General features: G+C 42.7%; 1 protein-coding gene across 1 annotated transcript; it reads left to right on the forward strand.

Moving 5' to 3' along the window:
• Positions 1–10,899: 10,899 nt before the first annotated feature.
• ATP4B (ATPase H+/K+ transporting subunit beta) lies at positions 10,900–15,324 on the forward strand. The gene is made up of 7 exons (XM_053312711.1): positions 10,900–11,011; positions 12,256–12,384; positions 12,934–13,047; positions 13,655–13,869; positions 14,219–14,275; positions 14,985–15,074; positions 15,163–15,324. The coding sequence occupies exons 1-7, from the start codon at positions 10,900–10,902 to the stop codon at positions 15,322–15,324; spliced, it is 879 nt and encodes a 292-aa protein (XP_053168686.1).
• The last annotated feature ends 616 nt before the right edge of the window (positions 15,325–15,940 follow it).

The following is a 15,940-nucleotide window of genomic DNA, read 5'->3' on the forward strand; positions in this document are numbered from 1 at the left end:
TTGGCAAAAGCCACCATCTTTGCCCCAACCGACCAGGTTGCTGGAGAACCTTTACTGCATCTACACAGAAGAAGAAACAACAAGAAATTCCTTCAAAAACATCTTACCCCCAATTGTGGGCACAAGAAAGTGGTCTCAACGCGATCACTGAAAACTGAGCCAGCCTGGACAACCATATCTGGGCTCGGAACAGATATTATAGTAGGAATGCTGCTTGTGCATTCCATGGGGACCTCATTGGGCTCAGAGTTACCACCGTCCAGTTCCAAGGGAGAATATAACAGCTCTTGTGGGAGCCATATGTTCCCGTTCGGGGTTCAAAACTGGTTCTGGTTGAATGTTCAGGTCTGAATGATGGACCAGGATGGAATGATGGAATCAGGCGATTGCGTCCCTAATGGACAGCTCTTTATCAAAGGCAAGAAGGATGTACCATGGTAGTTCCTGGGACATAGGAGGCAGTGGTTGTTTACAGGGCCGGCTCTAGGGGATCTGGCGTCCAGATGCAACACTCTGTTGAGCGCCCTTCGTTATCGTGAAAAATAAAAATTTGGAATACAATTAGTGTGTATTCAAAATTTAATACACAAAGATTTTATGTAATTATGTACATAATATTGTATATAATATAATTATGTATTATTATTTTTATTTTATTATTATTTTGCATTTATATCCCGCTCTTCGTCCAAGGAGCCCAGAGTGGTGTACTAGTTAATTGAGTAGGAGCCCAGAGTGGTGTACTCAATTAACTCAAAATAATCATACTGAAAATTAAATCGAACATTATACTGCATTAAGCAACTAAAACATACTGCATTTTTTGCATTTTTGCCCTGGATTTTACAGGCACTGCATGTTTTGCATTCAATACTCTGCCATCCCTAGAATCACAGATACAGAGTGATGCCTGGTATCTCCCCATTTCATAAAACATACATCCCCCATAAGCACCCCCTCCATTTCTGCTTACTGTTTTTGAAATAGGAATGATAAAGGATGCTTCTTCTTTGAAATGAGACTGTGCCTGTGGTCTTGCTCACTCCCCATGTCTCCTTTCTCCTAGCCCAGAGCAAGCAAGGGGAGGAGGAAAGCCTCTGGTCAAGTTTGTTTGAGAGTCCCTTTGCAAAACAAAGAGAGTCCCTTTGTTTTGACTTGATTACTTGTTGACTCAGACTGAGCCAGAGCCCAGAGGGGCCAGCTGGGAGAACAAAAGGAAGCCACCCCACCCACCCCCACCTCTGTGAGTCTGTCTGTCTTTGCATTGCAATCCACTTCGGAATCCATTTAGCTGCCTGCAGAGGATTCCCTGTCCTGAAAGAGACAGAAAAGCCTGTTGCTTTTCTTCAAGTTCCATTGGCACCTTCCCAGACTCCAGTGGGTGGCGCTCCGATGCTACGCATCTCTTGCTTCATAGAAAAAGCCGGCCCTGGTTGTTTAGATGGTTCTATTGAGAGTGGGTGCTTTTTCTTTTTTGGTTTAGGCGGGGCTGAGGAATCATCATCTCGGGCCCATTTCTTCATGAGTTTCGGCTGGGTTTGTGCCTGGGTGAAGCCATTTCCTTTTCCTTTAATTTTAAGGTGTCAGAAGAGATACGTTGGGCATCCTTTTATACTTTAACACAGTGGTGGAGGTTGTCAGTACTGTATTGGGCCCCAACACAGACATTGAAAAAGTTGTAGGCTCAAGCGTCAGGGTGTAGGTCAGAGTGCCCAAAGGAGCCATGGTGACTGGTGGGGTGGATATGTGAGCCTGATGAAGTAGTACAAGGATGGCCAAGACACTCTTCCATGGCACATTGCATAATGGCAGGGATGTACACCACCTGTGATGACCGTAAAGCCCGCTCTCACAGCCAGTAGCTAACCTGGAGGCTGTTTTTGCATGCCTGTTTGGTGAAGTTTAGGCTGGTGAGTGTCAATGCTGTAGGCCTTACTGAGGCAAAAGAGATGGTGGGTGTGGCCGTCAGTGGGAGTTTGGCCCCTCACCTTGATCGCTTTTTGAAAGTGACCTTGCTGACCATATATCATGGGAGTGATGAATCCCCAGCCTCCCCAACTCTGCCGGGGTGGGGAATGCAGATAGAAATTAAAATGCAAAGGAAAAGTAGAGGATACTGGGAGAGAAGGGAAAAGAATAAAATGAGAATAAAAAACCAAAAACCTGTTTTTGTTTTGTATGGAATGCAGAGCATGGAAGATGAAGTCGATCTGTCATCAGACAAAGAAAGACCGAGGAGGGAAAGCTGGCGCAAGCGCATACCACCACAGTGGGCAGGCTACCACTAAAACCCTCTATCTCAGGAGAAGCTTGGAAGTTTCCCAACAAGGTCTCTGTGCAGGCACAAAGCCTTCTCATGTAAAGAATGGAGACCACATCAAAGAACCTGAACTCTTTGTACAGATGAACTGACCCTGGGTGAAATCATACATGCCTGTAAGCAGAGTACAAGTGATTCTTACATGAGCTGTTCATTCTGATAATCTAGTGTGCAAATCACTTCTAAAAAACAAATGATGGTTTCACTAACAACATTTGCTTTTGCCCTGAGCAGCAGGGCCAAAATAAATGGAAAAGGGAAGGAATATTGGGTTATTTATCATCACCAAACAATATTCTAGGAAGGATTCTAGGAATTTTTCACACTTTTGTACCAGTACATTTGGGCAAATATAATCTTGCAAACAGTGTTCCCTCTAAGACGTGCACACGTGCTCACACATTTTTTGATGTCCGCTCATTCAATTTTAGATCCTGCTCAGGTTGAATCAGGAAGACTCCATTCTGAATACATGTGCGCACACACTGCCTTGATACTGCTGCCCTGAACAAAATTCATTCCACACACACATGAAAAAAATTAGAGAGAACACTGCTTGCAAACTAATTTTTTTTTTTTTTTAAAAAAGTGCCCTCTGTAAAGGTGCAGCATGATTAAATGTCTTTAGAGCGGGAGTTCTCTCAACTGCAACAAATTGTTTCTGGCAAGAAGCAAAGCACAGTTAAGGCACTTTGGAAAAGATTTTTAAAAATTATTTTAAAACCAACAAGTGGACTGATCTTGAAGAATTTCACACTTAATGCTTCCATCATGGGCTACCACAACATCAATTTTGAGAACTTTCTGCCAAGCCATTCAAAAATTATAACATGGGGTGCAAACAAACTAAAAGGAAATACTACTCATTTTCTATGATGACAATCGACAATTTCCTCCAAATTATGGTTGAATAATTATAGGGGGGGGCTTCAGTTTCAGAACCTTTTACAACTTCTGCTATTAAACAAACTGTTTATAACACTTATAAAAGTTTTTCTAAAACTTCTTTAAAAAATCATTAAAAATCAATGGGTGGGCCAATTACCTTCAAATTCAACACACTTTGTTCTGCTATCATGTTCTACCACCATGTGGAAATTTCAGAGCTTTATGCCCATTATGCTGCCGTTATAGAGTTATTAATGTTTTATGTTTCCCATTGATCCCTATGAGAAATTCAACAAAAGTTGGAAATTCCAGAAATCAGCACGATAGGGAACTAATGTAGACATTTCCAGCACAATAGGACCAGTAGTAGTAGTAGGTTTATTAGTCACAGACCAGATTAACAAACAACAACAATTAATAGCATTAATAAGAAAATTCAAGAATTCCAAAAGTTTACAAAATCACAAACTGTTCAAATTACTAATACAGTCTTTATGCAGCTTCGACACCACAAAACAGAACTTTGCCACATTATCTGAAATTACAGGTTTAAAATTGGCCAGCATAATTTCCAAATAAAATGGGTCTGTGTGACCAGGATAAATGGCTAAAATAGGAGCAATAAATTAGGTGCGAGCGTCCTTATAAAACTGGCAATAAAGAATAACATGTGTGATAGACTCTATATCCCCTGAGCCGCAGGGACAACAGCGCTGATCATAAGGAAGTCGTTTGAATTTACCATCAAGTACTGCCGAACAGAGAACGTTCAATAGCGCAAGGGTCAGAAATCTTCTAAATTTTGGTACCAAGATCTGGTCTAAATATTCAGCTGGTTTATAGTTAAAAGTTTGAGAACCTAAGTATATTCCCTTGGGTAGCCGTGCGGACTCCTCCTGCAAACCTATATCTCAGAGCTGTTGCTTCACAAAGCAAAGCACCTGCTCTAATCCTCACCAAATAAGATCTTCTTGAGACGTGCCCAAGTGATGCAATTTTAATTTCAGAGCTGATTTCCATTTGGAAATGTAACTGTCTGATAATACTAAAGGGGCAAGACCAGCCGGAAAGAACACGAGGCTTAACCAAAATTTAATTATGCAAAACCATACTTTTGCTTTCAGAGCGGTGACCCCTGCTTCCCTACGAAGGACGGCATTTGCTGTACACCTGGGTACCTGAAAAATAGCCATCAGGAATTTAGTTTGTACACAATAGGACCAAATAACGACAGGTTGCTTACCTGTAACTTGGGTTCTTCTAGTGGTCATCTGTGCTCTTACATGAATGGGCTTTGCACCTGCACAGAGACCTCATTGGAGCTTCCCCAAGATAGATTTTCAGCTTTTTGGTGATAGCCCCTCCCCCTCGATATATATGCAGCTGTGTGGGCTTCCCTCCTCAGTCTTCTGAGTCCGCTTATCTGAAAAAGACTAGAGAGGGAAGGATGGGTGGGTGTGTAAGGGCACAGAAGACCACTAGAAAAACCCAAGTTACAGGTAAGCAACCTGTCACTCTTTGACATGGTCTCTGTGCTTTACACGAATTGGCGCATAGCAAACTGCACCCAGAGTCAATCTTACCTGGAGACAGTTCTCAGGAGAAAATAGATTGCAACACTGCCCTGCCAAAGGCTGCATCTTTCCGGGCACGGACGTCCAGGGCATAGTGTTGAATGAAGGAATGCTGGGAAGTCCATGTAGGAGCCTGGCAAACTATCTCGAGAGGGTTTGAGCTGTCAAATGCCATGGAGGCTGCAATGGCGCTAGTGAAGTGAGCCCTGATAGAGAACAGTAGCGGTCTTTTTGCAACTTGATAGGCTAGTATGATTGCATGCACTACCCACTGGGAAATTGTCTGTGATGTAGCCTGTCTGCCCTTATTAGGGCTTGTGTGTAGAATGAAGAGAAAGTGGGATGTACGCCACACAGCAGTTTGGCCTACATAATATGCCAACGTGCGGTGGATGTCAAGGGAGTGGAGCTGACATTGAGCATCACCTGAAGGATTAGGGGAAAAAGACAGGTAAAGCAATAGATTGTGAACGATGGAAAGAAGTGACCACCTTGGGTAGGAAAGTGATATCGGGTCTGACGACCACATTGTCTTTATGGAAGGTGAGGTAAGGAGAATCTACTCAGAGGGCCAGGAGTTCACTGACCCGTCTGGTGGATGTGATGGCCGTGAGGAATGTGACTTTACAGGTGAGGAGATCCAAGGTGATTGAGGCTAATGGCTCGAAGGGCGGTTGCATAAGAATAGATAGGACCAAGGTGAGATCCCAGGCAGCGGCTATGATGGGTGAGTCCTGGTATAAGTGTGAGAGACCCTTTAGGAACTGTTTTATGAGTGGGTCTCGGAACCAAGACAGGGTGTTCGCAGGGGAGTGTGCTGCAATGGCCATCAGGTGAACCTGCAGTGATGTTAGTTTGAGCCCTGCTTCCTTGAGAGTGAGGAGGTAGGAGCACACATGCTGGATGGAAACCAGTGAAGCAGGAATGTTCTGACCGTCCAGGAATTTTAGGAAGTGTGTCCACTTATGGCCATATGACTTGATGGTGGACGGTTTACAGGCCGCCGCCAGGACGCGCTGTAGGTCTATGGGAAGGGTGGTCTGATCCACCAAGCCGTGAGTTTCAGTCGAGGTAGGTCGGGGTGTAGAATGCATCTGGCTTGTTGAGTTAGGAGGTGAGGGATGTTCGGGAGATGCCTGTAGCGGCACCGGAGAGATGGAGGAGGCTGGGGAACCAAGGTCTCCTGGGCCACCCTGGCGCGATGAGGATGTAGCGCGGCCAATTCTGCATGATCTTTGTAGGACATGAAGTAGGAGGGGTATGGGTGGAAAGATGTAGGCCGAGAGGCCCGCCCAGGAGATGTTGGCCACGTCGCCCAGGGAGTGATATCCAACTCCCACTCAGGAGCAGAATAGGCCGCACTGAGTGTTCGTTGCTGAGGCGAACATGTTGATCTGTGGGTGAACCACGGGTGGAACAGGTCTTCCAACGTGGGACGGTGCAGCTGCCACTCGTGCGAGGCTGTACCCTGGGTGTGAACTGCCATGGGTGTGATGTTGTGTTGAATGCACCATGTCCAGAGCTTGATAGAGAGATGGAGCAGAGTCTGTAACGACGTGCCTCCGTGGTGGTTGAGGTATACTTTTACTGTGGTATTATCCATCTGTACAAGAACGGACAAGTGGGCGATGAGAGGTAGGAAGCCCCTGAGCGCCTTGAAGAAGGCGAGAAGCTCCAAATAGTTTATGTGATGTGACACTTCTTCCGGGGAACACAGACCTTGGAGGTGGTGATTCCGAGTGTATGCAGCCCAGCCTTCCATGGAGGTGTCCATAGTGAGGACGAGGCAGTGGCGGGTGTGTGTGTGTGGTGGGGGAACGAGGCACTCATGGTGAGATTGGCTGGGTTGTTCCACCAGAGCAGGGAGTCCAATGCGTGAGGTGAGATTCCAAGAAACCTGGCAGAGTCTTTGCAGGAAGAATATGCGCAGGAGCCAGTGTTGGAGTGTCCTGGTTCTGAGGCGAGCGTGGGGTAACACATAAGTTGTGGAGGCCATGTGCCCCTGCATCTGTTGTATGACCCAGGCTGAATGGCAAGGGTGCAGGAGTAGGCATGAAGAGAGGTATGTTAAGTCCGCTATCTGGAAGCAGAGGCAGCAGTGGTGTTGGGGCCGAATGGTGATGTGGTAGTATGCATCGTGCAGGTCAATGGAAATGAACGAGTGTCCCTTGTGGAGGAGAGAGATGATTGTGGGAATAGTGACCATCCTGAATCATCGGTAAGAGACGTGATGGTTCAGTTCACAAAGATCTAGGATGGGATGAAGTGAACCGTCCAGCTTCGGAACAGTGAAGTACCTGGAGTGGAACCCAGGCGTGTGAGGATTGCGAACCAGTTCTATGGTGTCTTTGGGGAGCAGGGATTGGATCTCTGTGAGGAGTGCTGGAGTGGGTGGTGTGGAGACTGAAGGATTGTATGGAGGAGATGAGGAGAATTCTATGGCGCAGCCAATTCTGATTATCGTCAGGACCCAAGAGTCCGTGGATATGCGTTTCCACGTGTGGATGAAGGGGGAGAGTCATTGTCTCTTTAGCAGGGGCTGGAGTGGTCTAGAGCACTGCTGGTGTGAGCGGTTGGAGAAGAGGAGCACTTTTTGTAGGGCTGATAACATGAGGTTCGAAAGGACCGCTCAGGTTATTAATACTGTGTTTATGAGTGTGGAAACTGCTGTTGTTGCCAGCGGTGAGGTCTATATGAGTGAAAGGGTTGTTGAGGAAGACTCATGGAACAAGCGGTGTTTCTGAGACGCTGAATTTTTTGAAGAGTTTCATCAGTTTTGTCTCCAAAAAGGGCCGCACCCTCAAAGATGGAGGTCCTCAATTAGAGACCTGGCTTCCGGGGCCAAGCCGGATGAGCATAGCCATGCGTGCCATCGGATTGCGATCAAGGTAGCCATCAACTTAGCTTCTCCTTCAGTGGTGTGCTGTATAGCGTGCAGCTCGTTTTGTAACTTGGGTGGCCTCACGTAAGACTTTGGATGGGCCTTTCTCCTAATGGGGGAGATGTTCAAGGAAAGGCACTAAACGCTCCCAAAGGAAGGTCTGGTAGCAGGCATTATATGCCTGATAGTTAGCTATTCATACCAACAGAGAGGAGATGGAATGCAGCTGTCTCCCAAAAGCATCAAAAGCATCGAGCTTTCTGTCCTCTTTATCTGGTGGTGTAGATGCTGGGTGTCCTCTGTTCTTTGCTAAGGAGTATTCTACCACCACAGAATTAGTAGACGAGTATTGTTGGAGGAAAGCGGCCTCATCTTCATTAACGGCATGTACCCTGTAGAAGTTTTCTAATTTCTTAGAGGTCTGAGGCAGGGAAGAGGGTTTCTGCCAGCAGGCTTTAGTGACAGCGAGGATGGAGCCATTAAGTGGGAGCAAAACCAGGGGGGCGAGTGTCTTCTTTAATGAGCCAGAAAAGCGGATCGGGGTCAGTTTTATCTTGTTGAGAGATCTGGACATCTAGAGATGATGCCTCCCGAGATATATAGTCTGCGTACAATTTGTAGTGTTCTACAAAGCTGAATTAGGCCTGTTTTCGGAAATGAGCTCCTGTGGGGAGGAGCCTAATGATGCCACATCAGAGCGAGAGGAATCCAGTCCTGGTTCTTCAGCATCTGAAGAGGGGAGTCCTCCAATGGCGGAGACAAGGGAGGCTGTTCCTGAATAGTAGAAGCCAGTCTGGACCTGGACAGTGGCGGTAGCTGCCCGCACGGGATGGTTCCGCGGCGGAACTCTAGGTGGCAGTAACAAGGTAGTTCAAGGAGGAGGCAATGGTGGCCTCTTCGTACTAGAGATCGCATCGGTACCGAAGGTCTCATATTCATGTATAGGGGCAATTGAGATCGATCCCTCACATTTTACTCCACAACCAAGGCGCTCTGGGTAGATTGGCGCTGAGTTTGATTGTAGGAATCCCATTGGCTCCGATGACAGCCATGCTCCAGGATCGAATAGTGGCAGCTCTGGCTGTGGGATGGTGTCTATCGTATTCACAGCTATAGGGAAAGCACTGGTTGAATTCGACCTCAAAATCGCACTCAGTCCACTCGAGTTATACAGCTGATCCTCCTCCTCTTCCAGTTCTGATTATTGCTTGCACTCGTATACAGGATCATCTGGACCTGAGGGATACCTCAATTGGTTGTCGAGATCAAGAGTGGGCTCGGGTTCAAGTGTGTCTGGTTCAGTGAGGGCGAAATCGGGGGCTTGTACTGGGACTAGCATTCGCTTCTTTTTGGGAGTGGAGGTGGAAGGGGAGAGAGCTTCCTCTTGGGAAGTCGCTCTGAGTCTGGCTTGTGACAATCTTTTTTCTTTTTTAGTAAACAGACAGTGGGGTTGGTAGTCTGAATGGCCAACTTTGATCCCGAAGTCAACGTGATTGAGATATTTGCCGGTTCCGAAGCCAAGACTTGAGCTGTAGGCTCTGCAGGTAAGTCCGTCTCAGACATCGAGATGGTCGGCCCCACAGGGGAAGAAACAGGCTGTGAGCCCAAGACAGGTGGAGAACCACCAATCGCTGTTTGCATGGCTTTAGCTGGAACCAAAGATTTTGTTTTGGAGGAATCCGAGGACTTCAAAGCTTACTCCCAAAGCCAAGACTTGAGTCTCGAGACACGGTTTTTCCTGGCCTGTTTAGTGAACTTGGAGCAATGAGCACAGGACTCAACTTTGTGAGCCTCTCTGAAACAAAATAAGCAGTGGTTGTGCTCATCCATGGAGGGAATCTTGGCCCTATAACAGACACACTGCTTGAATTTAGTGGTCTTAGCCATATACCGTAAAGAACGGGGGGGGGGGAGCCAAGCTCAAAGGGCAAGGCGTGGTGTGGGGGGATACCGAGGAAGAAATAAAAACGCTAACCAAGGGGAGAGAAACTGTAAACTTAAATGAGGGAAGGAATAAAATAAGGGTTACGGAAGGGAGAGGTTTTACTTAGCGAGATCTAGCTCTGCGAAAACTCCAATGGTGTCGATCTGTCTGTGGACGAATAAAGACTGAGGAGGGAAGCCCACTCAGTCTCATATATACAGAGGGAACAGGGCTACTGCCAAAAAGTTGAGAATCTAGCTTGGGAAAGTTCCGATGAGGTCTCTGTATGGGCGCAAAGCCCATTCATGAAAAGCACAGAGACCACATCAAAGAAACACTGTGTAGGAATTACTGTATTTACCTGAATCCAAGTCTAGGTTTTTTTCCAGGTGTTTGAAAGGGGAGTGGGGCTGCCTTAAATTTAGAATCCTCTTCCTTACATGTAAAGGTATAATCTGTGTTTTACCTCTATTTTAAAAAAGGTGGTCATCTCAAATTTGGAGTTATCTTCTATTCAGGTTAATGCAATAATTCCAACATTGGTACTAGCAGTTGCAATAGTACTGTTGAAATTATCTGGCTGCACAGCCCTAGTAAATAGAACTCTTCCTGCTTATATAAGTTTAGCAACAGTTCTAACAAATTAGTTTCCTCGGATATTTCCTTTCTAGAAAACAGTATGTGTTTCTGTATGTTTGATCCATGTGTAGCCTAAAAACTATGCAAATTATTGCTTCAGTAGATCATTATGCAACCTCAGTAATAGAGGACTGACAATGCTTAGAAGCTACAGCTGGAAAGCCAATTAGTAGAAGACACTGCCAACTGTCTTGATACATTCTTACATAAGACTCAAATAGCTACTTTTATTTGCTTTTTTAAAAAGCTGTGAATGAAATTGAATGAAAATTTCTGCCTAACATAGTACCTGTACCATTCCATTGGCAGATTAGCTAAAAAGCAGAGTAACTACATTTGTGTGATTATCCAGGAAGTTATCAGCTCTGATAATGCCTATCTCCTTGAACATGATTACAAGTTCTGCAAAATACGCAATGTCAAGAGGAAAAGGACATTTGATAGCATTTAGTTTTCTGTATCCACCTGAATGTTTTGCTTATCAACAGTTATTTAAAAGAACAATCATTACTGTGGATGGATACTTGCCATTATCAGCTTTTGCTGATGGTGGATATAATCTGCATGACCTTCAAAGGAATAGAGTATAAAATCAAAATAGTCACCCAAACAGCTCTTTGGGCATCCAGCTATAGAGCTTGTGTTCTGAAGGAGCTCCTACCTTTCAGGGAAAATGGCAGCTCTTAATGAAAAGAAGACCTGCAGCCAAAGAATGGAAAATTTTCAGCGTTTTATATGGAATCCAGATACAGGACAGTTAATGGGAAGAACCTTGATTAACTGGGGTAATGTGATCACAAATATCAAAGTTAATGTAATGTTGGAGAGTCTTGATATTGGCATCTGCTCATTTTCAGTATTTCTACAGGATTCAAAATTTGGGCTGACAAGAAGCTTCAGACACAAATCAACTGCTTGGGATAAGCCAAGAAATGCTATATATTTCTTATTAAAAGTTATTCTGTAAGTTAACTGACCATATTACCTTAGCATTAAGGATTCAGGTTGATATAAATGACTTGAAAATAGGTGAAGTGCTACGAGAGTCCAAGAAATGCTAGTTTGTGACAGAAACAGTTCAATAATTGTAGACTTGCATTTGTTTTCTTTGTTTTGGATTCAAAGAAACACACAGTAGTTCCATCAGCCCAAGGAAGGTATGGACCTGTCTTTCTCAGAACACTGTCCCTCTGATAGTACATAGCGAATCTCTTTGAGAAGCTTAGGGGTTTCATAAGCAGTTTGTGATAATGGCACGAAGGACTGAAGCCAACATATTGGAGCAGTTATTTAAATCTGCCTCAACTTCAAAGTGGTACTGTTACTTGTAAATATTCTTGTCTCTATAGTATTACTTAATGGAAGACAATACATTTATAATGATTATATGCAATGAGATTTATTATATGTTGTTATCCATAATTTTATGGATAGCAATTTTATGTTGGACTGAAACTCTAACCCATCCTAGCCTTGCTTAAATGAGGAGCAGCAAATTATATTTTTGTCTCTTAAATTTCAACAGTGACACATTCCTTTCCTCTTTCAATTGTCTCACATTAGCACTGGATACTATCACAACTTCTTTGCATTATACTTAAGAGGAATGAGCTTTCATACATTTAGCTATACAGTATGTCATATTAGTTACAACCCAAAATTATTCAAGATAAGTCTGTGATGGTGATTCAGCAATAGGATACATGCTTTTAGCTAATCCAGCCCTCATAAACCGCATAGAATTGGTGACTTGGCCTGAATTGAGCTTTTTCTAGGACTGCAGCCAGCCATAACTGGGAGACTCCTCCATACCGCCTAGGAGTCAAGCTTCACACAGTCCCCATTTCTGCAATAACTGAGAGCATGGGAAAATGCTAAGAAACCATAACATGGGTGATTTGTTCTTCATCTACAACTGATAATTACTTCACGGTACAGTAGTGATTAAGAGCAACAGCAGGTTACGTTGCAAGCAATAATGAACAGCATTTTTTAAAAGTTTAATCTATTTCTAATGTTTTCTTTATAGTATGGATCAGTCTTTACTATGTTGCTTTCTACGTGGTGGTGACTGGGCTGTTTGCACTTTCTATATATTCTTTAATGAAGACACTCAATCCGTATACTCCAGATTACCAAGATCGATTAAAATCACCGGGTACAGTACTATTAAATTCCTGCTAATTCCTAGAAAAACAAAACCCACAAGTCAATAATTGTCATCAACCGGCATATTCTGAGTGGTTTGAATGTAACCAAAATACCTAAAATGTCTGCCTCATATTGTGATTGTGTGCCCAGATTTTATAGGGTTTTAGGGGCAGAAGTGTGATGTTTGTGGAATTTAGCTTTTCTGACAAATACAAAATAATCCTGTGAATATTATTTTTCCTGAAATTTTCCTGAGTTCAGTGAAAACTCTACAGCCTCTAAAATGCTGGAATGCTAGCTAAACTCCTCAAATCAAGAAATAGCAGACACAGTAAATGCAAGTAATGCAATTTTGAAGTACAAGCTTCTAGTAAGCTAAAGACTGCACTGGTTGCTAGGAATGGGGATTGGATAGACTTCTGTTAATAAGCTTTACTTCAGGTACATTTAATCAAAGTAATAATACAGTAACATATATGGAAATTGAGTTCCTGTAACAGAATAGTTTCCTTTGCTTTTCTTCACATCTCTATTGTTAAATGCTCTTTCAATAAAGGAGTGACCTTAAGGCCAGACGTGTATGGTGAAAAAGGACTGGAAATTTATTACAATATCTCTGACCGAGATTCCTGGGATGGTTATGTGAAGACTCTTCACAGTTTTCTTTCAGGTAAAAAATAGTATTACAGTAAAGAGATACTGGTTACATGCAGAAGACAAGCAGCAATTTAAAAGAAGGTTATAGGAATATATAGAGACAGCAAGATCCAACCATCTTTGGGGACAACATTTTAAAAATAAAAGCCATTATTCCCTCACGAAACTATGGCACTGAAAAACTTGGACTGAGTGTGCTTTCACTACTTTTAGATGAAAACTGTATTTGAGATCATCATTTTTCAAGGATTATGTATGTATGGAAGAAACTGATGTTCAAGTGATACATCATCATACTGTGGCTGTTATTTGCAAATAAACTTTGATATCACACACTTAACTTCCAACCACCTGCAGCATCACTAATGGGAGATATAAGTGTCTGAAAATGGGCTTACTTTAATTAATTTATTAAAAAATTCTTATATACTGCCTCCTCCAAAGACTCTAGGCAGTGAACAACAAAACCAACAACAATTAATTTAAATAAATAAATAAATAAATAAATAAATAAATAAATAAATAAATAATAGGGCAAACACCCTTTAATGAGAGAAACAAAAAATATTATGTCTGGATATAAATTGATTTCCCCCCTGCTTTTCTATCAATACATGTAGCATACAACGAAACAGCACAACATGCCAACATCAACTGTACGGAGGAAAAGTACTTCATCCAGAAGTCATTGAATGCTTCTTGCAAATTTTTACATGATATGTGCAAATATTCTTGCAAATTTACACAAGATATGCTTGGAAACTGCTCTGGTTTGATGGATCCCACTTTTGGCTTTCCAGAAGGAAATCCATGTTTAATAATAAAAATGAACAGAGTAAGTATGAAAGCAGATATTCAAAGCATGAGTTGTTAGGACTTAAAATGTTAAAACTATCACTTGAAAAATTATTAGGGAGGCAACCCTATTTATAGATGGTGTGAAGGTTTGCTCTTCTCCCTGCTCCCCATTCAAGTTTCTGTAGGAACATTGTGTGGGAAAAACACCTTAAAATGGCTTTAATTTCCCACAGAAAGGGAAAGTCCCAACTATGTTTTATTTTTCTGTACTGTGACTGTGTGATGCCACACATTGCATGGAATATGTATATAGGTCCAATGCAATAGATGTGGTGTTTAAATTACAAAATGTTTACTATGTTAATAGGGAAATGATTACATTACAGATTATCGGTTTTCGCCCTGGCAATGGCACTGCACCAAGAGTGCACTGCACAGTTCTGGTAAGCATGCAGTGCAGAATGTATTTGCATCAAGGTTTTGTGTTTCAATGAAATGTGTCTGCATTAGATGCCTGTAGTGTCCATTGACATGCTGCAATACAAAACTTCCTTAGAACTATTGGGTCAACTTCCTTAAGGCTAGCTTTCTTAGTTTTGTTGCATTTAGGAATTGCCAGTCTAACAACTTAACCTGAAGCTCACCCTCTTTTAGGCTGGTTAGCACTTCATTTATTGCCAATGGACATACTTACTCCCTCTAGCACCTACTGCCAACAACTATTATTTAGAATCATTGTTCTAGCTAGGCTGAATGTGTTGTAGATCTAAAGTACTGTGTGTCAATTAAGGGGGAAAGACTTTTGTTCTTTGCATTATACAACGAATATCACAAATATTTATATACTGCTTTTCAACAAAAGTTCCCAAAGCAGTCTACATAGATAGATAGATATTAATAAATAAAACAGCTGCCTGTCCCCAACATAAGATAGACACCAACAATAGCCACTGGAGGGATGCTGTGCTGGGGATTGGTAGGGCCAGTGCTGTTCTAAATCAAGCTTACATTAAGAACAAATGTTGGATTGAATAGGGAATGATTGTCAATTAAAATCTGTAATTAACACAGCTCAGTTGTACCAATCAAAAAGATTTTCTTAAGACTGCCCCATATTCTAGAGCTAACACTTGTCTTACCTATGAACAACAGGGAGATACCAGTCCACTGGATGTAGAATATTATCCTACAAGTGGTACTTTTAGCCTTCATTACTTCCCTTATTATGGATGTAAAGCACAGGTATGTTTTTTCACAATTGTACTTTTAAAGGGTCATTGACAGATATTTTAAATGATGGAAAGGTGAACACATCTTATTTCCATTTCAGCCTACCTACAGCAATCCATTGGTAGCAGTGAAACTTCTCAACATTTCCAAAAACAAAGAAGTTGCCATAGTATGCAGAGTTGTTGGTGCTGGAATTACTTCAGATAATCCTCATGACCCATATGAAGGAAAAGTGGAATTCAAAGTCAAGATACAAAATTAAGGAGCAACAGCACTGATTAACAACTGCATCTGCAAAGCACAATTATACATCAATGTAATTTTGTACTTGTCACTTGTATGATGTTCATTTGAAGATCTGAACATTTTAATTAAAAAGAACTCTATGTACTGATAGAAAACATATAAGCATCCCAAGTATTTATGAAAATAAAATCTTTTGCAGATAAAATCTCTTGAATTCGGGCCGACCTAGATGGAGACTCCACAATTAATTTGATGTCTGAACTAGAGGTGCCCAACAACTCCTCTTATGTGATTTGACTGGATCGGTTTCAGTTTGTGACTCCTGGGGATGTGGACAAGCTGCTTGGAGCGGTGAAGCCTACCGCTTGTTCTCTTGATCCTTATCTGACATGGCTTGTTCTATCTAGCAGGGAGGTTGTTGTAAACAGCCTGGTGGAAATCATGAATGCTTCTCTGAGGGAGGGCAGGATGCCTCCTTGTCTTAAGGAGGCAATCATTAGACCTCTTCTTAAGAAGCCTGCATTAGATCCCTCAGAGCTGAGCAATTATAGGCCTGTTTCTAACCTCCCATGGCTGGGCAAGGTAATTGAGAGGGTGGTGGCCTCTCAGCTCCAAGCGGTCTTGGAGGAAAC

This window comes from Hemicordylus capensis, chromosome 3 (genome assembly GCF_027244095.1).
Source record: "Hemicordylus capensis ecotype Gifberg chromosome 3, rHemCap1.1.pri, whole genome shotgun sequence".
NCBI classification, from domain to species: domain Eukaryota; kingdom Metazoa; phylum Chordata; class Lepidosauria; order Squamata; family Cordylidae; genus Hemicordylus; species Hemicordylus capensis.